Consider the following 24,646-nt stretch of genomic DNA (forward strand, 5'->3'; position numbering starts at 1 on the left):
ACTCTTAAGCACTTTTGTTGCAAATGTTCTGTATAAATGAAAGCATGTCTCTCACGAAATCTCGTAATCGCGGGCTAATATGCTTTTTCTCTCATACTTTTATTCGTTCATTGTTTGATATTTTGGTGTCCTTAAGATAGAGTAACAAGTTAACAACACCAATCCATCCCAAATTTGGATATTAAACTTTATTGCGGTGAAGATTCTGTAGGAAAAATTCCGTACAAAAAAGAAGAAAAATAAAAAAGGTTCGTCTTATTCAAAATTTCAATTATCAAACCCTTTATCTCCCACTTCACGCCTTGGAACGTACCCGTTAAGGAACTTTCACATCTTCTTAATCCAAAATGGCTGGAAGAGGAAAGTTTCCACTTTCTCTAAATCAAACTTACATGGGTCAGATATAAATCCTCAATAGAATAAGCTAGACAGCTAGTAAACTACAGGAGATGAAGTGTGAAAGTGGATAATTAACATCTGATATGGACTAATTTTGCAAAATGCCTCAACATATAATTTGCATCCAAGAGGGATAAAGTTTACAATGTATAAAAGCACAAGCATGAAAGAAATTATTAAAGGGAATTCAAGTTCAATACAGTGTATGTCTCATGTCTTCCTCGCTTGTTTCTTGGACACACAGCGAGAATCTGATATATGTACAGTCTGCCACAGGTTTACCCCATTGTTTCTCTCTAATGCTCCAAAATGAGGGAGGGGGGGGGGGGGGGGGGGGGGGGGGGGTGTGCAAGCCTGTAGTTTATGACAAACATTGGAGCTGGGATTTGCCATGGAGCCTGCAAATGATGCGTTGGTTAGAAAACAGAAAAATGTCCGCTGATTGTGATGGAAATTCTATAAACTTACAAATATCTGGAAAACAAGGTTGTTTGGACACTGGATCTTCTTCAAAAGGGGGCGGAACTTGGCCATACACCATATCACAACTCATATCTTCAAAATCTGAGGATGAACACAGACAAGATGATCCATTGCGCAGACAGAAAATTTCGTGCAACATGTAGAATGTAGTTTTTAATTTTGAAATCAGAGCAAAATTTAGTTTGTCACACAGCAAAACGATGTCAGCTTTGGATCAAAGATGATAAAAACAAGGTAATGAGAGTGAAAGACATACTTGGAATCATGGTTAATGGAAGCCCAAATTCATTGGTGAAGAAGTCTTGAGTAGGAATCTTGCACATATTCACACACATTCCTACACACCCGCTGTTCTCCAGATACCTTGATGGGAGGAAATTAAAAATAAAAATAAAAAATTGGAACAAACATTTTATTCTAAACGATAAAATCATCTTCTTTATCATGCTGCTGCCATAGCTGGAAGGCAAAGGATCGAAAGGGTCCTGGCACCATCCAGATTGTACCTGCACTTCTTTATATGAACTCCACTCCTCTGCTTCACCCCATTTACCTCAACTTCAATAACCTAGTTAATACCCATCAAACTAATATTAGGTAAAGAACACCAAGGAAGCAGAATATAAATCACAAGATGAAAGATTATAGAAGTTTAAATGTCAAGTTTAAACTTGACATTTATATGAACTCCACTCCTTAATGCCCAATGTCAAGTTTAAAAGTAGATGAACTTGGATTGTAGAACTAGAAAGTAAACATTCAATTGTACCCAGAAATCTTTCCAATTTTCACATTGTAAACTTTATCAGGAGAGCCTCTGAGCAAAACATTCAAAACTAAGGATAAAAAGTTGGCATCATAATTACCTCAGAAGGCCCAACTAACCAGTCGAAGAAGGGCACTGTCAATGCAGCATTGAATTCTGCAGCCCACTTCGTTGGAGGAAATAGTTTTCTGAACTGCAGACACAACAATTCTTTTAATCCCTCTTTTATTAGAACCTGGATTTACACATAGACCAGAACAAACCATGTCCCTGACTGACACCCTCTCTTCCAAGTTCCAAGTATTAACCATCAAACAATTAAAAAAAGAGTAAAAGCCCAAACTTAAAATTTTTATGCATTATCCACCTGAGCAGGCGCACCTGGAGGGAGCATAGACAAGAGCACCTCACGAACAACTTCCTGCTGCTGCATACGAGACCTTCCCTGCATTACTCTCTTAGACACATCCACAAAGCTCTCGTAGTCAAGATTCCACCACCCTTTCTTCTTCGTGTCTGTCCCAGCTTTAGCCGAAGCTGCAAACTTCTCCATCTTCCGAGCAAAGAGTGTCATGAATGCCCTGTCAAAGAACCCATCATTGTACCGTGTTTTTTGTCCTAAGGGAGCCGGCTCTCCCGATGGCTCTGCAATCCCACACCGGATGACATTTCCGGCGCTTGGTCTATGCAATGGAAGATGTTGAGGAGGCCTGAACTGGACAGCTTGGAAGCTTAGGACCACCATGGATTTTTCTTGTATTGGTTTTCTCCAAATAAATGGGAGTACGAGTCTAGGCTCTCTCAACAGACTTTAAGTACAAAGACCACATTGAGGTAAGAAGATAGACCACTTTCATTAACCTCAAAATTGTATGTAGCTTCTGGGGTTCCAGCAGCAACAGTAAAGGACGGCCCCAGAGAGGGTAACCAGCATATGGTTGGTTGAGTTTGTTTTGTTTCCATGGAAAGATTATGGCCATACATGCCACTTTTGGAGGAGATTATATCCACTTCTTTTTTTTCCCCCATTTTTTTTAATTATTGGACCTTCTATTTGTGGAATGACTCAAGTGGCCCCATTCGTCTTTATCCATGTTGAATATAAATATATCATATGTACTCATATTCAGGATGGTTAATTTAGTGATTTCAGCATCAATATTGCAATGGTTCTAAGGCCAAAATAGATGCCACGCTTCGTTTTTTATTTTTTAACTACAAACTCGTGAGGTGTATAGAGTATATGAGGTGACATTCCAGACTTTTATTTAGGTTCTCACAAAAAATATTACAAAATTTATGTAACTTTGAGGTTTATATGAACCAACACTCGAGAGTTTCGAGAATATCCTGAATCAGATCTGCTAATTAAGAAATAGATAAAATATTTGATTTTAAAACTCATTCTATTCATGAAATTAAATATTGTAAAATTTTCTCATAAGTGTTAAAAATATTGGGAATAGATAATTGTAGGACATCTTAGTTTGTGTATTCTTTTCTGTTAAAAAAAAAAAAAAAAAAAAAGGTTTGTATATTCCTTCTTTCTTTCCTTCTTCTTTTCAACCTAGTACTTGAAAAAGTAAATTCATTTGAATTTGTGGATAAAATTAACTTCGTAGAAGAGACCGAAAATTCACAAAAGGGTATTGTAAAACAAGAGAACATTTGGGCAAATCATTTATATTTTCTTTCTGTTTGTCTTTTTAATAGTGATAAAATATAAAATATAATAGAAATTGAGATAAAGATAGAGAGGAGATAATAATGTAATGAGAGAAAAAAGGTTTTGAGAGCTACATTTTTATTATTCTCAATTGTAATTGAATACAATCCATATTCTTATTTGAGTTCTTTTATACAACCTCCCATATTCTTCAACCTTCACACACTAGTCTACATGTCAATTTATATGAAACATGCGTTTTGATTTGTGGATACAAAGTGAATTTCCTCCCCTCACGGTCATCACCCCCCAACCCTTTTGCAGGTGGTTATCTACATCTAGCGTGCCGTGTGCTCTGTCAACATAGCTAGCAAAAGCAATAAAATACTTATCCCCCGCTTTATCGCAGATCATCTAATCCCTCATTTTTCCTAAGGAGTAATGCTAAATTCACACTCCCATTTTTTTAAAAAAATATGATTTATTGTTAAAAAGGTAATTTCTTTGATGTGAATACTCTCTCTCTTTCTTGTAAATCCCACAATTTTTGGGAAAAATCATGTTTTCTGCTTCACATTCCCTCGTTACCTCCACTTCTCTCAGCCCACACCTCTTAGAGAAAACGAAAACAAGAGGAAAAAAATTGCCTTACTTTTTTGTTAAAGCTTCAAAATTTCTTGGAAAAGCCTTAAATTTATCTTTCATGGCAAATGCGTGGAAAAAGGACAAGCCCTCACAATCCCAACCATCTAGGATCGTCTGCTTACTCCTCGTTGGAGCCCTCATTTTCGTCATATTCTTCATCTATCTCACCGCCTAATAAAAAGTGTGAGGACGAGAGGAGTGATGAAAAATGAGAGTGTTCGCTGGGAGGATTTTCTTGAGTGTTTTGGGAGGGGAGAAAGGGATCTAAGGGAGGGGAGAAAGGAGTGAAAATGAAGGTGACGATGGCTTTGCCGAGGGGTGACGACGTGGGGGGTGTAATGTCAGAACACCATGTTTTGTGGCCGACGGCCAAGCCACCAACCATGCCATGACAAGCCTTGATGGGCCCATGGCTAATGCCCTGACACTGTCATTGATAAGACTAGACAGCTCCAAGACCCATGCCTCGACACTGCTGCTAACTTGCCTCGACAGCCCTACAGACAAGGCCTTAACACTGTCCCTGACAAGCCTTGATAGCCCCTCGACACTGTCACTGACATGCCTTGACAGCCCCACAGCAGCCCCAAAGGCATGCCATGGCCCCAGACATGACATGCCCATGACAGCCCCAAAACACGTAGCATGCCTAGCACACGCAGCGCGCGCAACATGCCCAGCGCCCAAGCACCTTGCTTAGGCCATGCTAGCCACACGCCAACAGCCATGCCCATGGACCATTGGTTTAGGCAGTCAAGGGCCAACATATGACACGGGTCATCATGGGGCCCACCCAAGACCTATTTTACAAGGGGACCTTTTAGGGTTTTCCCACCTATATTATTACTTTCAATAGGACCTTTAGACATTTCATTTAGGGGATTTTTTATCATTTGACATTTTTTCCTTTGTAGAATGGTTTGGTTTGTTCTTGTGAACAATGTTGGTGCTTTTGCACTTGAGTTCTTTTGGGTACAATTCGTGAATCCCAATGAGAGGATTAACACCTTGCAATTTGAGAATAGGTGTTGATTCATTTTTATCAATTTTTTGTTTATTTTCCATTCAATCTATTCATATTATCCATTTATCAATCTTTTGCATATTTTCCATTCTCTATTCCAAAATCCAAAAATACATTGTTGTTCTTATATTTTCTCACATATCAAACATATCTTATGCTTTCATCATTCAAATCTCATATTTCCCTAAATCCCCACTTTCCAAAGTTAGCATTCCCTCATCCAACTAAGCCCTAGCCAAAACCCTAGAGTAAAACAAGGTAATTCATACCTTTTAGGACTCTTCGTCTCATCTTCTAAATCCAATCCCCAAAATCACTCAATCCCCCAAATCACTTAATCCCTTAAATAACTCATTTCCTAGAATCACTCAAGTCAACCATTTCCAAATCCTTCTTCCATTTCTAAAACTGAAACTCAATCAATTCCTAAACTAATTCCTACAATTTAGGAATCATAGCCCACTCATCTCCATTTTTCCAAATCCCTCATCTTCTTGCCATAATCCAAATCCTATCTTTCATCTCCAAACCCTTAATTCTAGGAACATCCCTAGAATCACTCAATCCCACCAAAGACCTTCCTCATCTTACCTTAGCTAATTTCTAAACTCGAGAAACAACCTTAGACTCATTCAATCATCTTTCCAAACCCTAATAACTTATCCTACACACCAAACCTAAGCCACCTCATTCCAATTCCGAAATCCCCCTTAGCCACCATCCAAAACCCTAGCCTAACTCCACTATACCAATCCTAAGCATCATCCAAGTAGTGCCAACATCAAAGGTAACCTTCAAGCCATTTCACATTATATCAAGCACACCAAATCATCACTTAGATCACCTGAACTCACCATCATCATCATTTCACCACTAAACAATATACCTCTATCAACCTAGGAACTCTACATTGCTATTATTGGTTCAAGGCCAAACAAGTTGGCAAGACACATTCAATCAACACAAGGACAAGGCGAGTCGCAAACTCCTAATGTTTAGAGACTAGACCGAGATCCCTAACATGTTCGCTACGATGATTTTCCTGAGGGTTTCATGAGGGGGACAAAGAGATTTGAGGGAGGGAGAAAGGGAAGCGTCGGGTTGAGGGAGGGGCTTCATTCGACCGTGATGTGGTTGACCGGTCTGGTTTTTCAGCTTAGGTATGTTGTGTTTTTTTATGAACCAGAAGTTGAGTAGAGTTTTTATTGTTATTTATAGAAAATTACATTGAGATGAATAAGGTAAATATATTTGAAAATCAAATCTTTTGATTTGATAATTATGAAAATCAAATAAGTTGATTTGATAATTATATAATAAATTAGGATCAATCAATAATAATCAAATTATTGATTGTATATTATTTTCAACAGACCATATGAAAAATTGATGCCATTTTCACAAGAGTATCTATATAATAAGTTGAGTTTAAATTCTTTTACTAGATATATCATGTTAAAAAATGAACTCTCGATATCTATTAATTAACTCACAAAAATTTATCTCATTCATTCATTTTTATAACAACACACATACAAGATAAAAAGGAAAATGATATTCTCACCTAGGAATATCACCGAGAAAAGCCATCGATTAGTTTGTTTTTTTACTTAGTAATTAAAGAAATATTTTTTAATTAATTTGTATATTTTTTTAAAAAATGTTTAAAGGGTTTAAAAAATATTTTAAAAAAATAAAAAAAGAATTTAGCCTTTTGGTTGTCGGTGGTTCCCCTCGGCGGATGCAACAGCACCGAATAGTTTTTTGGGTGGTAGGGATTCGGGACACGGGGAAAATGTCTAGCGCTCAACAATGTCCTACGGAGATTGGGCCTCAAGACTCAACAGATCGTGTGTATAGATCCAATTGAGTAAGCTAGGCTAGGCCCAAATAAAAACAAGGCCGAGGTTTTTTCATTTACTGGGCCGAAACCCATGTACGCCAACATACACCTAATATCAAATGGAGGATAGAAAGATACGATATTGAGGGCGTGGAAGGTCTGAGTTCCCATTTGTTTTTGCAGATGTAAGATGAGTTAAAATTAAAATTAAAAATTAAATAAAATATAATTAAAATATATTTTTTGAATATTATTTTTGTTTTTAAATTTAAAAAAATTGAATTGTTTATTTTATTTTGTGTGAAAATTTAAAAAAATTATAATGATTAGATAAAATTAAATAAAATAAGTTATGAGAAATTGTGAAAACAAACGAGATCAGTTTTTGTGTGGAAACGTTTCTTTCATACCATAAAGGTACTGTGATTTCTGTTGTTTTTAAAACATTGTATTGGGTTCTCGAAACTCATTGTTATTTGTCACAGGGACAGCTCTATCAGGACAAACGGTGGTTGAAATTAACAAAAACTGGAGCTGGACCATCATCCTAGCTAGCTGCTAGCTACCGTTTCTTAATTCGTATGTTGGTGGAAGTTGAAAAACAGAATAAAATAGCGGTGGGAGGAGTAGTTGTCAACTCCATTAATTCTCTTATAGATCAGACTCGGAGGAGCTATCAATAGATAAAAGAGTGGACGGGGGGGTTGACTTCTGTTGGGAGTTAATTCTTCCTAATTCCTGTGTTGGAAACCGTAGCTAGAATCGACCTAATTTGTCTGTTATATATAATATATTTATTATTATTAAATGATAAAAAAAATATACACTAAATAATTATTTAATAATAATAAATATGACATATCATACTTAATAAGTTAGTAATTAATATGTTGTATGAAATTTTTCCTATAAATATAAGGCGCGTTGCCGTTGGGCTTTAAATGTGGTCGGGAAAGTTATATATGGACGGCCGGTGCTTGCTGCTTAATTCAAAGGTATGCACGGATGGTTGGACCCAGTGGTTCGAGAGAAGATTGCCTTCTTAATTAAGAAGAAAATCAAATGATTTTGTAAAGGAAACCAGTCCTCGGATTCCCAGCCAGCACATATATACTTACAAACAACAATAATATATATATATATGCTCTGTCACACCTTGACAGAATATATGTCATTAGAGTACTGTTAGAGCTACTGCTAGAAATTACCGCTGATTTTAGTATGTATTTTTTAATATGTATTTTTTAAAAATTTATTTTATAGAATTTTTTTTAATATTTTTAAATATTTAAAAAAAATAAAATAAATTTAGAATATTATTAAAAAATATTTCCTTAATCATAAAATAAAAAAATTATTAAAAAATATTTCCTTAATCACAAAGTAAAATAAAAAAATATTTTACTTTTTGATTAAGAAAGTATTTTTTAATGATATTATGAATTTTTTTATTTTTTTAAAATATTTAAAATTAGCTTAGTATTTTCCATGTCATTATGTGTGCGAGAGGAGATTCTTAAATATTTTAACATGAAGTATTAAATATAAGGATATTTGATTTTGTATGATTCATGGTAATAAAATAACAATAATTAGAAAATATATCTCCCTTCATTTTAGTTTGATGAAGAATCTAACTTAATTATGCGAGAAGAATTACCTTAACAATTTTACTTCCGATCTCCTGTTGGCTAGAAACACAATAATATTATAGGTGAAAATCATTTAATCCCTCAATATTTTTTATAAATTTCTAGCCATCATGAAATCTAAAGACATTTATATCTCACGATAACTAGATTTAAAGGTTTTGTTGTCCTACTATAACTCGTTAATAATAATATTTAAACTAATCTAAATCCATAAGAATATGGATGTGCGATATATAGCGTTTTAATAAAATTCTCACAGCGATGTCACTCATAGAACAGTACTAACCTTTTGCAACACGCATGATTGATCTCTCCCATTTAAGATCTTCACCATTAATGGGCGCGATAAAGAGCTGGTGATTTGATGACGGAAAATTCTCCACTTAAACGAGATGAAGTTAAAGAAAGACTAGGCAAGATATATGCGAGAGGTTGTAAAATAAAATTTATTTTGAGATTTAGAGCGAGAGAGATACGTACATAAATGAAGTGGATATGTGTTTGAGGAAAAATTATATTTATCATTCTATACACCGTACAATACTATTTTTTCTTCTTATCAAATATATGGTATATAGATCATTAGTAAAAAAATTTAATAAATTTAAGAAGAATAAAACTACAAAATAATTTTAAAAAAATTTAGAAAATAAAAAAATAAATAAACTATAATATTTGATGTGTGAGAATGATGATTAACAAATTTCTTTATTGAGTATATTTAATGCTACACGAGATATTCACTCAAATAATTATAAATATTATAAGACATTTTATGTGTCAGGTTTTTCTTGTACTCTAAACTCTAGAAATTCAAACTTTAAGAAATATAAATTTAACTATAAATAAAATTGGATGCAGGCTAATTGAGAAATAATTCAGACAATTCGCATGTCCTGACAAAGCAGGTAAGAACAAATTTGAACAAGTCTCCTGGCTAGGAGACTTGGGTCTATGACATAACTTTGATCCATAACGCAATATTAGGAATTCTTTATGGTCTAGGTGGGCTCCTGCATGAGCCAGCAAGCTTGAGTGGTTATCATGCAATTTGAATAAAGTTTAATTGCGTCTAGAAATACATTAATATAAAGGGCCCAATGCAGTTGATGTTATAAACTCTTTTTATACGTATCATATATAAATACATATATATATATATATATCTCCTTATACTTAAAAAAGGTTGTTTATGGATGAGAAGGAATGAACAATATCTTTGTTTGACATTCTATCTTCCACTTCCATCCCTCTAAATCCGGCCGTATTATGATTTTGCCCCCTTTTTTTCCTCTTTCAATCTTCTCTTTTTTGTCTAGTATTCTCTTTCCTATGCTCTCTCTCCTTCACTCTCTATTTTGCCTCCGTCCGCACCTGTCAATTCCCCAAATCAACACCAATCTCGCTTACGATTTGTCAAACTTCGCAACAAATCACTCCCAGATATCACAAAGATTTTTTAGATGATTAAAAATTGAAAACAAATTAAATAAATCACTGAGAAATTTGGAAGATAGATATTGAAAAAATTGGGACCTGTAGTGAAATCTTGCGAGTTGCAGAGAAATCATGCTTCTTCATTTCATATAAGATGGAAATATCATAAGAAAAGGTACAAGGAAGATGCACACTGTTTGATGGGGTTGTAATTCCCTCTGATCATCTAATTTCCTCCGTATGTACAACGGTCAAATTCAGAAATCCATGTACAAACATGAAAAACTAGGAAATATATAGAAGCAAATATATAGCATGACAATTAAAACACTGAAAAGACTACCGTCGTGGGCATACGGCGGTGGATCTGGGATCCCGTGAAGAGAGAGGGCATCAGAGGAGCTGGGACTTCAGCTGGAGAAATGGAGGAAGGGGAGAGGTCGTTGGGGAGGGAGGAGGCTGGTGGTGGTAGTACGGTGGCATGAGGGTGGCTAATGGCGGCGCTACGGGGAGAAACCCGTGCGTGTAGATGGGCGTGCATGGGGCTAGGGAGGAGCTACGGGTGGTGGGTTCCTTAGAAGTGGTCCACGACGTGAGAGGAACTTGGTGGCAGTGCTTGGTGGAGTTGAGGCTGAGCCGTGGTGGCGCAAGGGTGTGTCGAGACCCATTTCGGATTGCTCGCGTGCTACTAAGAGAGGAGCTGCCAAGGGGCTTCGAAAGTGGGGTTTGGTTGTCGACGTGAGGGGAAGCCGGTGAGATGGTTGGTGACACCGTAGGGTGGTGCACGATGGCTCTAAGCTGCTTGAGGGAAGAGATCGGGTGAGAGAGAGGAAAGATGTGCGGCAGCTGAAGGGGAATGAGAGAAAGGGAGAAAGGGAAAAGTGTGGGGAAAATGTTAGGGTTTGGGGCTTTAATATCCAACCCTTCGTCTTTAGGTTTCAAATTGATCTAACAGTGGAGATTTAAATACTGATTTAAACTAACTTAAAATAGATAATTAAAGTATAAATACCATATCATACATAAACCATCATTAGATAAATGATGAAGTTTTGCTAAATATTTTTAAGAAAGTAAAACCATATAAATAATTGGAGTTTTTAACATAGTTTAAATCTCATAATATTCTTAATTAAACCTCCATCTTGAATCTCTAGATTTGATCCAACAGTAGAGATAAAAACACTGAAAATAAACTAACTTAAAATAGATAATTAAAATATAAAATCAACTTTAATTTATAAAATACTAATATTTCATCATAAAATAAATGATAGAGTTTTGCTAAATATTTTTAAAAGAGTAAAACCATATAAATAATTAAATTTTTTAACATAATTTAAATCTCATTATATTCTTAATTAACTAAAATCATTTAGATAAAATGATTTTCTATAATTATAATATTTTTGAGATTTCTAAAATAGAAGAGACTTACTTTAATGATGAAAGAACGTAAAAGCAACATAGAAATAAAAGACTCTGTATTTTTTCAGTATCCTTGGGCCATCAAGTAGTGTAGTTGAATTCTACATTTCATATATTTTGCTAAGAAAACTATTGCTAGAATATTAGAAGTCTTTTAATTTTCATATTACTCATATTACTATAACGTTTGGTTATCATTATGATACTTGTTAAAATTTATTTTCCTGTTCCTATGTATTAAATTATTGATTAATTAATTTTATTTAAAAAATCATATTATTTTTACTTTTGTAGATATTAGTCATCTCTAATTTTTTTTCTCCTAACTATGAAAACGTGCATTTGACGTTACTCCACAACTAGTGTGTGTATGTATATCTGTCTATATATATATATGTTATTTTCCAATCACAGACGGTAGTGGTAGTAGTCCCAAGTAGCAGCAGGAGTACTTTTATGATTAGAAAAAGTAATTAAGGTGATCTGCTTTACAGTCTTAAATTAGTACTCATTTTTCAATGTTTGTTTGGCATGGATTCAGTAATAAATTAGCACATTTAGACTTTGTTGGGAAATTCAAGTCATTTTAACTCATCATTATAATTTTTTTAAATTCTAACATAAAATATAATAATCAATTCAACTTTTTCAAATCTCAAAATAATAATAATAATAGTAAATAATATTCTAATAATATTTTATCAATTCAACTCAACTCACTTCAACATCTAAATGTACTCTTAGGATACGTTTAGACATTGAACTGAGTTGAGTTAAATTAAAATAAAAGTTGAAAGTTGAATAAAATATTATTATAATATTATTTTTTAATATTATTATTATTTTAAGATTTGAAAAAATTAAATTGTTTATTATATTTTGTGTTAGAATTAGAAAATATTATAATGATTAGATAAGATAAATTTAAATGAGTTGAAATGAATTGTTTATTATATGACTTCACGAAAGCAGTGTCTTGTGTGTATATATAAAAACGAAGAAATTAAATACTATATATGGCATCGGAATATTAATGTCATGTGTTGCCATTAGAAATTAATTAATATATTGCATAATCAATTACCAAGACTTAAAATTATAAGATTTTAATTGCCAAATAGCGCCTGTGTAGTGACGGATTTCTAGTGGGTAGTTCAAATATTGTTGACGCAGACTTTGCCGATAAAACACAAATTAATTAATTAAGGCTAATTTGCATTTAAACAATTGCTATATATATACTATAGGACACTGCGCGCAGATCAAAATCACGTCATCCAAACGTATTAATGATTAATTAATATGTGAAAAAAAACAAAAAAAAAGTGTATGGAAATTCAAGTTCAGTTTGTTTTTATAAATAAGTTAAAAGTTAAATAAAATATTATTAAAATATATTTTTTTAATATTAATTTATTTTGAGATTTGTAAAAATTAAATTGTTTATTTTATTTTTTATATAAATTTAAAAAAATTATAATGATTAAATGAGATAAATTGAGAAGTTTTATAAGAGAGAATGACTATATGAATATATTATGTCAGCCAAAATTGTGTTATATTCTCAGATATGATATTAGAGCACTCTCATTCGATTAGTTAAAAGTTAAATTCAATAAAAATTAAGCTATTGAACCATAAAAATGTATCACGTTGAAATAGCTATATTCTAAATATTTAGAATATAGCTACAGTAACTTCTAAAGTAATTTTTAAATTTGAAAGACACTGTTTATTCATCAAATCCATTTTATATCATTTATTTCTCTCCTGAGGTCTCCATCAATGTCTCTCTAATTTTTATTTTTAACCCATAATTTAATTAGAATATGATTACTAATTAATATATAATATTATAAATACTAAAATATGATAAAATAAATAATTTCATAATTAAAAAAAATAAAATATTTTTAAAATTATTAATTACTCATGAATAAATAGATAATTTAATGTAGAGATTTAATGTGAATAGTCAAAGTCAAATTCATCTTTTATTATTTTATTGTCATATAATAAAAAAATAACTATTTCAATGTGAAAACTTATGTGAATGAAATAGTTAAAAATTAAATTTATCTTATATTCATAAAAAATTTATTTTTACTTTAATTAATTCAATAAAAATGCTCTTAGATATACATGCTTTGATGTATTGCAATTCCCTCGATCGTCCCAAAACCACAGCAAGGGCCAATCTTTTTCCCATCACTTATGAATCGAATTCGGGCTCAAGTACGTACGTATGTACGTATATCTCAACAACAACTTTTTGGATTTCAAGAATATTTAAGATATTTTAAAGATATTTTATTATTATTTATTATTTTATTATTACTTTTTATCTATTTATTATTATTTTTTATTACTATTTAATATTTTATTATTATTTTTTTACTACTATTCACTAACCATTCAATAATGATTTTTACAAATTTTAAATATATAAATTTTACACAAACTTTTTGCCAAAAAAAAAAAAAATTCTACTCTACATTATAAGGGTGCATTTGGATGTTGAAGTGAGTTGAGTTGAATTGATAAAATATTATTAGAATATTATTTATTATTATTATTATTGTTGTTTTGAGATTTAAAAAATTTGAATTGTTTATTATATTTTGTGTTGGGATTTAAAAAAATTGTAATGATGAATTGAGATCAATTATATTTCCAAATGAAGTCTAAGTTTGTAGGTATTGAAAAAAATCATTTTATCACCCTTTTACAAATACACGCATGCTTGTACACTTAAGTTTGTAGCCATTATTAATTGAGCAATACTACATAATCTTTCAATTTTCACACACTATATTTTTATTTAATTTTAATATTTTTTTAAATTTTTTATAGTTTATTCTTTTAAAATTAATTCAAATTTTCTATTCATTATTTATATATTAAATATTTAATAAAAGAAAAAAATAATAATAATTAAAAAAATGTGGTGTATGAAAATTATGTGAATAATAAGTGATTGTATAAATTTTTTTCTTATTAATTCTAGTAAGTTTAAACCTTGACTATGTGTACAGGGAGATGGGACTGATGTGCCTAGCCCCAGCTAACGTGGGCTGCAATAAATAGGCTATGTAGTGCTAATTAAGAAGAGGCAGCTAACATAGTGGACGAGAAAATAATAATAATAATTTTTTATGAGCAAGAAATTAGTGGTCCGTCCTGAATTTCCTTTTCTTGGGTTTGAAGAGAGAAGAAACGTTTGTATCTTTGTATAATTACCAACCAGATTGTATTGGAAGAAGAAGCTACATACATGCTTGCTGAGCAGAATTTGTTTCTCCTTCTGGGGGTTCAACTACCACCTAACCCTTCTGCTTTGCCAGCAAACCATGTTAAATGAAATACCCCGCAATATTCTTATATAGGCATCTCTTTCGCTCGTTCCCTACTGGAGAGGAAGGAAAAGAAACTCTCTGATCTCTCTCTCATATTTAAGTTTTCCTTAAACGACGTGAAACATCATGCATGGGAGTACTACTTTTCATTAGCTTGACTCTCTCTCCTTTTGGTAGCATAGGATTTACTTGTCAAGAGACGAGATCAGAGAAAGAGATACTAGTTATATAGGCACAGTACCGAGCCTGTCGGTACGTACCTTCCAATGATTCTCTGAAATCTTATAAAGCAAAGCCAATGCGTGCCTTATTCACATTTTCCCTGTGATTCCCTCAATCTCGCTCTCTCCTGTCCTCTCTCGGCCGGCGGCTATTCCACCATCGGGTACTGTATTTCGTGGACTTGTGAACTATTCTATTGCTGTCATGGGCAAAGCCAAATCGGTTTTAGTACTGACTGGGAGAGTTATAAACAAGGCCGTGAGCTTCATTGTCTTCTCTGTGCTAGATCTTGTTGATTTCCTTCTTTGTTTTGTTTACAAGTTAGTTGATTTCTTCATTGAAGACGAATGTAAGCCATGTTACTGCTGCTCCGGCAAAGAAGCCATCACTAGTAGTGGCAAAGTGTTATTGGTCTCCGAACGAGACGAATCCAAGATTGTTTGCCTTTGTTCCAGCAAACTACAACTGGAGGAGATCTCAGACACACTCTATACACGTCCTTCTTTGGTGTCCGAGGTCTCGAACTTCACTGTATCCGAGCTCAAACGGTTCAGGGAGTACAGGACATTTAATGTACAATCTTGTGAGAAGATCAAGAACGGCACGGTGCGCTCAACATTCAAGGTTAACTCCACCATTGTTGAAATGCTCCAAGGAAAGTTTGGAAGACAGCAATTGCATCCCATTCCGAGGTGGTCGGACTGTAATTGTAAAATTTGCACTTCGTGGACCTCGTCTGGCAAAGAAACTCTCTTTGTTCGAGCCGAAGGACCCAAAGGTTATTTACTTGAACCCAATTTCTTCATTTATCATTATTACCAACTCCTTAAACATTTTAAGCTCAAATGCTCTTGTACTTGTGTATTTATGAATACGTCAGACAAAGCACGAGAAGATGTCTTGTTCATTCATGGCTTCATTTCAACTTCGGCATTTTGGACGGAAACATTATTTCCAAATTTCTCAATTGCAACCAAGTCAACTTATCGCTTGTTTGCCATTGATCTGCTTGGATTTGGAAGGAGTCCTAAGCCAACAGACTCCCTTTACACGCTCAGAGAGCATTTAGACATGATTGAACGGTCCGTTCTCCAACCAAACAAAGTCAAATCCCTCCATATTGTGGCTCATTCTTTAGGTTGCATTTTGGCTCTGGCTCTCGCAGTTAAGCACCCTGGCTATGTTAAATCTCTAACCCTTATCGCACCAGTAAGTTTCCTTTTGTCCAATAATCTATCTACTCCACCAATATTCATATATATAAATCAAGCATCACAGCATATTTATAATTGCTATATTCTGTTGCTTGTCTGTTCTTTTGGGATAACTTCGCATACATGCAGCCGTATTATCCGGTGCCAAAGGGTGAACAAGGTACGCAATATGTGATGAGAAGGGTAGCTCCGAGGTGTGTCTGGCCGCCGATTGCTTTTGGAGCGTCAATTGCATGCTGGTACGAGCACATTTCCCGGACGATTTGCTTGCTCATTTGCAAGAACCATCGACTGTGGGAATTTCTCACCAAACTCGTCACTAGAAACAGGTACGTAATTGATCAACTCCATTATCTACCACCATAGACTATATATGTCACATTAATATAAGAACTCAAATAATTTGCATTGCATTCAATAAATTATAATGGATATACCCCTTTTTTCATGACCTACAAGGTTTTAATTTCCCGATATTTATTTGCATGTATATATAAGATTTTAACGAGTAATATACCAACTTTCTTCTTCTTTTTATTATTTTGATATTTTATTTTAGTTCAAAATTCAAACACAAAACCTCCACCGTTTGATCATGATATAGCTAGAAAAAAATCAAATTGAAAAGACTATAAGATCATCGTCATGAATTAATACTATATCGTTGTGGGCCATATTCATGATTATATAATTTGGATGAAATTAATTATCTTCTATGATTCCGTCCCCTTACAATTAATTACTCCCATAATTACAATATGTATCACGGATCTTAGCTTAATTTTGGAATTAAAATTTTAACTTGTCATGCAAAATTATGAGGGTTTTTAGTCTTTTCCCCATTGTGTATCCACATGAAACTCAAAATTCAAAATACGTACAATATTCGACGAAAAAGAAATATGCATCAAACGGGCTATAAAAGACTTTTTAAAAGGTATAGTTAAAAAAGTCATATATAGTACGCTCAGATTTCGATCAGTCGTTCAACATTGTGGGGGCCAAATCTCTAGTCTCTACTGCATGTAGTAGTACCAGTACTGCAATACCATTATACCAAAGTCTAGTCTTGTATAGATAGTGATGGCTTTGGTCGTTTCGCATACAGTACTCTAACTGACCATTTATATATGGCCAGATGATAATATTACGTGGACGTTACGGAGTGTAAAATATTTAGAATAAAACTATTTTTTTTTTATATATATTCTTCGATCATATCATGATTACAAGGGCAATTGAGTATTTAACTCAAATCCCAATATCTTTTTAATAGGGAATCTTTATTTTGATGAAGGAAAGTCCCGTTAAATTGTAACATGTAAATGAGTTGGAAATTAATGAGCACATTAGTTTTATCACATTGTATTAATGTAATATTTTTTAATAAAATAATATTATACATCACATTCTCATCCTATCTTAATTATATTAAATTATATGCGACACATTCATAATTATTAGATAATAAAAAAATACGTAATAAATGATCATTTAATAGTGATAAATATATCACATCATACTTAATAAAATAAAAATAAAATGATGGTATGTTGTATAGAATTTTCCTTTTCAATATTAGTAGGATAAAAGATTGTAGGATACTCTATTTTCTTTATGAATTAATCATATTCCACCGAAAGTGCAAGGTATACGTGCCTGCTGTACGTTAGTAGTCTAAAGTAGAAAGGGATAGGGAAATCTGAAACAGTAATACAATTTATCATTCTAATTTTTATTCCTCCCATTATTTTATAATATAATATTAAGTGATTATAAATTTTTTATTATGTTTTATTTATAACTCTATTATTTAATATTATATTATTATAAAATGATGTAAAAATAATAAAAAAAATAGATGATTAATAGATATTTTAATCTGAAAACAGTACTGCCCGGATCTTAATTTTTCGCGGTGCAGATTTTCTCAAATATTGTTCAGACTTTTTAGTCACAACCGACAATGGGGTCACTGATGTTGAATTCCTCGGGATTTTCATTCAATGTGCGCGCGCGCGTTGTTGGCCATGGTCGACATAATTCATTCCAACCTGATCCTTTGGACAAGACATTTATCTACTTTCATCATGCATGATCATAAACTTAACTACTTGTCTCCTCGGCCTCTTCTTCTACTTATTATTAATGTTGTCTCTTACGCAGGATTAGGACATTCTTGCTTGAGGGTTTCTTCTTGCATACGCACAACGCTGCATGGCATACGCTGCACAACATCTTCTGCGGCACCGTCAGCAAACTTGACGCGTACATGGATGTAGTCCGTGAACACCTCAAGTGCGACGTTGCTGTATTCCATGGACAAGACGATGAGCTTATTCCAGTTGAATGCAGCTACAATTTGCAAGCAAAAATCCCTCGTGCCCGGGTCAAAGTGATTGAGAAGAAAGACCATATTACCATCGTTGTTGGAAGACGAAAGTCCTTTGCCAGAGAACTGGAGGAAATATGGAGGAAGTCAAGTGATTAATATGACTTAGGCTCCGTTTGGATTTAAAATTGATATTAACTCATCTCATCTTATCATTACAACTTTATCAAATTCTCACATAAAATATAATAAATAATTCAACTTTTTCAAATCTTATAACAATAATAATATTAAAAAATAATATTTTATAATATTTTATTCTACTATTTATAAATCATCTCAACTCATCTCTGAATCCAAACGGAGACCATAAGTTACACCATAAGTTAATTCCATCCAAATCCAATGCATGATAAGTGGATATGTAAAGGATAAGGTTGCCCTGTATTCTCGCTCCAAATAGATATTGTTCATTCAGGGTAAAATATAAAATATTTTAGTGATCATTGTGTTTCTAAGAACGATTAGATCGATAAGGGAGATTATTTAAAGATCGCATAGTTTATATTAATTAGATACTATTCAATTTAAGTGAAAATGAAATATATACTATATAGTTGTTTGTAATTTCTTCAACTTTTCAAAGTGTGCAGACTCATATTGGTCCCCATGAATTGAAAAACTATCTATTATACTTGAGTTGTCAAATTCTTGTACTACAGCTGTTAATTTGATGATGGGGCGCCCTCACAAAAACTCTAGACGTATGTTATCGTTTCTCTCTCCAGAGGTTTCTTTTTCTCTCGATCAAAGTAATCTAAAATCCCTTCTTTCCGTCCGGTGGAGTTTCGGCTACTCCCTTCCCCTCTTGTTTGGCCATTATCGGAATTATCCATAATTTTTTTTTAAATTTTTCTGTAGTTTTCCGTTCATAGCATCAAAATGAGCCGATTTGTTGCCTATCGGTCTCCTACGATCGCCACGCATTCCACCAGTAGACTTCTCAGTCGCCTATCTATCGAAAAGTGAAAGAAAACTACCAAAAGAGCGGCGTGTATGTCTCACACGCGGCACCATTGGAATTAGTTACTTTGAATCTCTTAGATTCGACTATTATCTTCTTTCCAAGGGTGGCGCGTGAACCACAAGAGCCTCCACAACCACTAAGGGTCCTATGCCGGCATATCGACTCATCTTCCAGTTGTTACTTTTCTATCTTCCCGCTTTTTCTAACCAATGATCAAGATAAAGTGGTCGTGAAAGTCTCATTCAGCCAGTCCAGACGAACAAAATGCAACACACATTAACATTCTACTGCGATTTTTAGTCGTAGTTTGATAGTCTATTTATCAGACTATACAACTACTTCAAGCGGCTTCCCCTTAGTGGGAAGCCGGTGGGAGCCAAATTTTTAGCTCCAGATCCCTCTTTTTTATTTCTCTTGTGTTGCATTTGTTTGGTTCGGAATAATTGTTTGAGACTCCTATCTTATTGAATCTAGTATCTTGTAACCACTTAGTTTATCTATAAAATGCTTGCTTAGGAAAAAAAAAAGTTGTTAATTTGATGATGGTCATTAAGATCAACATCATGAACATTGGGTTGAACTTGTGTCTTAGAAACCTGTCATGGTTTTGTTTTTGAGTAGAGAAATGATTTGTACAAGTCTCAAATAGACAAATCCTTGTAAAAAAGTAAACACAACCTAAAAATAGTGTAAAAAAAATTATTATTTATTAATGAGACCTACTTTTCTACAAAATACTTGTATATACCTTGTCTATTTAAAATAATAATATTACTCTTCTAATTTTGACTTGTATAATTGTAAGTAATGCCAATTTGTAATCATGATAATATAATAGAACTATCCACTTCGAAACAATAAATGCCGGTTACATCCAAATGCATATCGGAATGCTACCTCATGGCAGATAGCTAGGTTTTTCCTTTTGTAAATAATTATATCTATCATTAGTCGATTTATATATAATAAAAAAACATCAATTTTTTTGCCTCCGAGAATTATTAATGATGTCTACTATGATCAATGAACCGGCCACTGATATATAGAATGTGATAATGCCATATTGTCACAAAGAAAAATTAGTGCAAGCCAATTAATCGGCCACCGAACAATTAAGGCTCATCAATTAATCGGCCACCGAAAACTTGGAACTACTATGCAGTGAACGACTTCCTGCCACTAAACATGAGCTCACAGCTGCCAGTTTCTAAATTCAGTTATTGCAGATTGGAGGATTTATTAGGCAAGAAATTTTTGGGTGATAAGGCAGGGGTACTGGAGGGTGACTGTACTCTCTGGTTTAGAAAGTGAAACCCAGAATCAAAACTAGAACTACTTTGCGGTGACTGTACTCTCTTATAACTACTACGTGTTTTATATATTTTTTCAAATCAAATTACCAAATTGATACATTATTTACACTCTTAAATTACTAAAATTCAATATACACATGACTTTAATAAGTTCGGACGTCCGACATCTCACATTATGTTGTCGCCAATTTTCATTCATCTTAGAAAAAAATAACTTTTTGCATTGTCTAAAATCGTCATAAAAAGCATGATTAGTGTCACAATTACTTTTTCGCGTCACTTGCAAATCAACACAAGATGGTCATTACTACTCATGAGTTCCCAAAAGCTTTTTGCGTCAAAATTAAATATTATTGCAAAGATGTGTCATTTGCGTCGAAATTGGTCGACACTAATAGAGGCCAGAAGCGGCGCAACACAAATTCTAAACGGTAAGAAAAACTCTATTTTGCGGTGATATAGTCTCAAATGTTGCCGCAAAAAAAATAACCATGGTTAATTATTGTCGGTAGAATTTTTTCCAATAATTTTTTCTCGCCCAAAAAAGGTCATTCATGATACAATTTTTGGTGGCAAATAATTTTAAGCTACGATTATATCGCTACAAGAAATATGCTTCGAAGGTCATACTAATTTGTTTTGGTTATGTCGATTAATATTGACGTAAAGTATTTGTGACAAAAAAAAAAAAAATCATTTCCAATGAACATATATTGTCGGAAATAGTATGATACAAAAAAAGAATAGTATTGAAAAAAATACATTAAAACAGTACATGTCTTACATTAAACTACATTCCATAAAGTAATTACACAAAGTACTTGCTTTATATTCTAAGCAACTACATTATATTACAATTGACAAAAGCTCTTATATATATTAAATTACAATCCATAGAACAATTACATTATATTCTAAGTGTGCAACTTTAGACTTCTCAAGATATATGAAGGTATATCAACGTACAAAACTCGTAAGCATATATTAGCAAGTATAACATACTAGCAGAAATCTTTGTATCAGGTTCCTAGAAAAATATTCGATGTGACTCTAAAATCATTATAAAACAAATATGCTATAGATATAAGAGGAAATGAAAGGGGGAAGGCAAGAAGCACGTATATCAAATGTTCATCTAAACTTTGGAAGCATAAAACACTTGATAGCATAAATATGTATACATGGTAAAAGACTAAAAACTAACAAAAAATCTCATTTATATATAATCCATGCACAAGTGATTTTATTTTCTTGATTTTCTCATAAAAGTTATACTTCTACAAAGATGATGATCCAAGTTTCTCCTCTACATAAACTCATACACAAGGAGCAGTTCCTTGACTACTTCTGAGAAAAAGTGCATAAACTCGTATACAAGTTTTCCCTCTCCTTTTCTTTTCATTCTGAGAAAAAGAAGCACATAACTTTTTAACATCAATGGTTCACTTTGGCATGCCTCTCACAAACTTTTCTAGGCGTATGGCCTGGTAAAGATCATAGTAAATTAGGTTCATCTTGAATCCTTAAACCTATGACATTAGAGCAAACACACTTTCATCAACATAATAAATTACACACTAATCCAGAGTTGAATAGGGATGCTTTATTCCCTACACTAAACATAAATTATATCACTTGTCTTGGTGTTGAATTACATAATAGATTGCAAATCTAGGATACCTTGGCAGTTTTACGTTAAAAGTTGAAAATAGTGTCATATATCTTAAAATTTTTTAAGTTTATGATCCCGCAACTGAAGCCAATCAATTCTAATAATCATCAGGTAATTGATAATGAATCCACTAAGTAGTCTAGCTAGGCACTGAACAAATTCAACTTAACTTGGTCAAATTAGATCAAGTTTCAAGAAATTTCAATTTGAAGTTCAAATAATAAGGATTTACCATCCTTTTGGCATAAGCAGATCCAATGCGACCAACTCCAATCACCCCCTACAGTCTGTCCTTTAAGCAGGTTTCGAATAAACCTACCAGAAAGAGAAGGCCAAATCACGTTTTGTTCTTGATCATCTGAAACGTATCAAATCAGTACACTAACCATATTAGCAATGAAACCGAAATCAATATTTTCCTATTTCTTTTCCCATGCAGTACACTAAACCCAAAAGTTAACTATGGTCCACAGCATGTTAAGAATCGTAATTCCAGCAATAGCATGGTAAAATATCTATAAATATCAGATATCTCAATGAACACGTGCACAAAAATTAAAATGCACGACATAGACACAAAACAAACAAGCAGACAAGAAAAGAACTTACAGGAGTGTTTCCAACAGCAACACCATACCTGTTAGCAGCATTGACATCAATGTTGTTGTAACCAACCGCCATGTAACTGAAAGCTCTCCCTCCTACCCTTCTCAATGCTGAAATTAGTGTCTCTCCTCAGTCTTCTGTCAACTGAAACGCATACCCAAGCATCTCTCAGCAACACCAAAAATCAAAACTAAAATCCAAAACCAAAGTAAAAGAAAGAGAATCATTTCTGAGCTCCGAAATGACTTGTTCCGTCAAATTAACGATACCTGTCCAAAATGCTCATGTTAATATAACTACACAAAACTCATTGTTATCTTACACGTAAATACCATTTTGATACATAGGCTGTCTAAAAACTAAGCACTAATTAGTAGCAATGTGTATTTTGAAAATTGTCAAATTTGGCTTCCCTTTCTGTATTTGCTAATGTAATTCCAGGATAGAGTTTATCCCTGCCCTCTAGCTAACAAGTTTAGATTGAAAATTCACAAAAACTAGCACAAAATTTAGTCCCTTTAATGGGAACACTGACCAGGGCAAAAATCTTTGATGTTGTTGTTTTTGCAGAAGGTAGCATCCACTGCTACTTCATCCTGCTTTCCATGCATCCAAATTAAAAAAAAAAAAAAAAAAAAAAAAAAAGAAAATGAAAAGAAGAAGAACTGCTTTTCAATGTATTGCCTTGCAGAGCAAAGAACAGATGGTATAATCTAATGCCATTATTTCTGGACTGCGCCAACAAAGAACCAAGCAAACTATATATTTTCCATAACATAAAAAAAAAAATTATCTCATTTAACTAAGAAATTTTCCCAGGCATAAAGAGCAATGGCAAACAAACAAAAACATGGAAAGCTATTAATCAATTTTCAGAGTTCATAAACTCTTGAAGGGGTAAAAGTGGAAAATAAATTAACAAAGAAATAATTATTCAGCAAATTATATTCCTTAACTCAAGAATTCAGTAGATAGCCCTTACTAGAAGCAGAAATCCGAGCAAATATTCAACAACAAATCTTACAGTTCAAGTCATACATTAGATTTGTGGCAACCTATAACCATCTAGAACCCAGAGATCAAACCAAAGGGTAAGTGTAGAAAAATAACTCAGTCCAACCTGACCAATTGTTTGCTGGTCTTCGAAACAGGGCCGGCTCAATGGCAAGGCCATTTAGGCCATTGCTTAAGGCCTCCACTCTATGTAAGGCTTCCAAAAATAAAAATGAAGTATTTTTTTTAAATATTTTAAAAAAATAAAAATAAAAACTATTTTATTAAATAAACTTTTAAATAATTTTTCTATTTTTTAATGTGCAAGGCCTCATAATACTAAATCTAATATTTAATACAATGAATTATTTATATTTTAAATATTTTTTTTAAGATCTTGCTAAATTGAGGTATAAAATTTGCATTGAGACCTCATTTTACGTTATTGCATTAAATATAAATTCAAAAAATAATTTATTTAAAGATTTTAAATAAAATCTTATTTTATTGAGAATTTTGAAAATTATTTCATATAATAATTTATATTTTTATGAATGGGTCACTTAAA

General features: G+C 33.0%; 2 protein-coding genes and 1 long non-coding RNA gene across 3 annotated transcripts; 1 reads left to right on the top strand and 2 right to left on the bottom strand.

Annotated features, from left to right (window-relative positions):
* Nucleotides 1–483: 483 nt before the first annotated feature.
* On the bottom strand, nt 484–2,589 carry LOC121237299 (beta-carotene isomerase D27, chloroplastic). The gene is made up of 6 exons (XM_041133987.1): nt 2,016–2,589; nt 1,749–1,841; nt 1,389–1,450; nt 1,139–1,245; nt 868–963; nt 484–797 (listed from the first exon to the last, which is right to left on the bottom strand). The coding sequence occupies exons 1-6, from the start codon at nt 2,391–2,393 to the stop codon at nt 610–612; spliced, it is 924 nt and encodes a 307-aa protein (XP_040989921.1). The 5' UTR covers nt 2,394–2,589; the 3' UTR covers nt 484–609.
* A 12,148-nt stretch (nt 2,590–14,737) lies between these two features.
* Nucleotides 14,738–19,038, top strand: LOC121237298 (probable lysophospholipase BODYGUARD 3). Its single transcript, XM_041133986.1, has 4 exons — nt 14,738–15,699; nt 15,802–16,130; nt 16,265–16,464; nt 18,302–19,038. The coding sequence occupies exons 1-4, from the start codon at nt 15,126–15,128 to the stop codon at nt 18,624–18,626; spliced, it is 1,428 nt and encodes a 475-aa protein (XP_040989920.1). The 5' UTR covers nt 14,738–15,125; the 3' UTR covers nt 18,627–19,038.
* Nucleotides 19,039–21,926: 2,888 nt separating this feature from the next.
* Nucleotides 21,927–24,238, bottom strand: LOC121237300. The gene is made up of 4 exons (XR_005934896.1): nt 24,206–24,238; nt 23,089–23,229; nt 22,712–22,794; nt 21,927–22,336 (listed from the first exon to the last, which is right to left on the bottom strand). It is a non-coding gene; the product is annotated as an uncharacterized LOC121237300 (long non-coding RNA).
* Nucleotides 24,239–24,646: the final 408 nt, after the last annotated feature.

This window comes from Juglans microcarpa x Juglans regia, chromosome 6S (assembly GCF_004785595.1).
Source record: "Juglans microcarpa x Juglans regia isolate MS1-56 chromosome 6S, Jm3101_v1.0, whole genome shotgun sequence".
NCBI classification, from domain to species: domain Eukaryota; kingdom Viridiplantae; phylum Streptophyta; class Magnoliopsida; order Fagales; family Juglandaceae; genus Juglans; species Juglans microcarpa x Juglans regia.

Coding starts and splice junctions, on each gene's coding strand:
- LOC121237299 (XM_041133987.1), bottom strand. CDS start 2,393: ATGGTGGTCCTAAGCTTCCAAGCTGTCCAGTTCAGGCCTCCTCAACAT. Junction 1,842..2,015: donor CTCCAGGTGCGCCTGCTCAG/GTGGATAATGCA, acceptor TTGTGTCTGCAG/TTCAGAAAACTATTTCCTCC. Junction 964..1,138: donor TCCATTAACCATGATTCCAA/GTATGTCTTTCA, acceptor GTTCATCCTCAG/ATTTTGAAGATATGAGTTGT.
- LOC121237298 (XM_041133986.1), top strand. CDS start 15,126: ATGGGCAAAGCCAAATCGGTTTTAGTACTGACTGGGAGAGTTATAAAC. Junction 16,131..16,264: donor CTCTAACCCTTATCGCACCA/GTAAGTTTCCTT, acceptor GCATACATGCAG/CCGTATTATCCGGTGCCAAA. Junction 16,465..18,301: donor AAACTCGTCACTAGAAACAG/GTACGTAATTGA, acceptor TCTCTTACGCAG/GATTAGGACATTCTTGCTTG.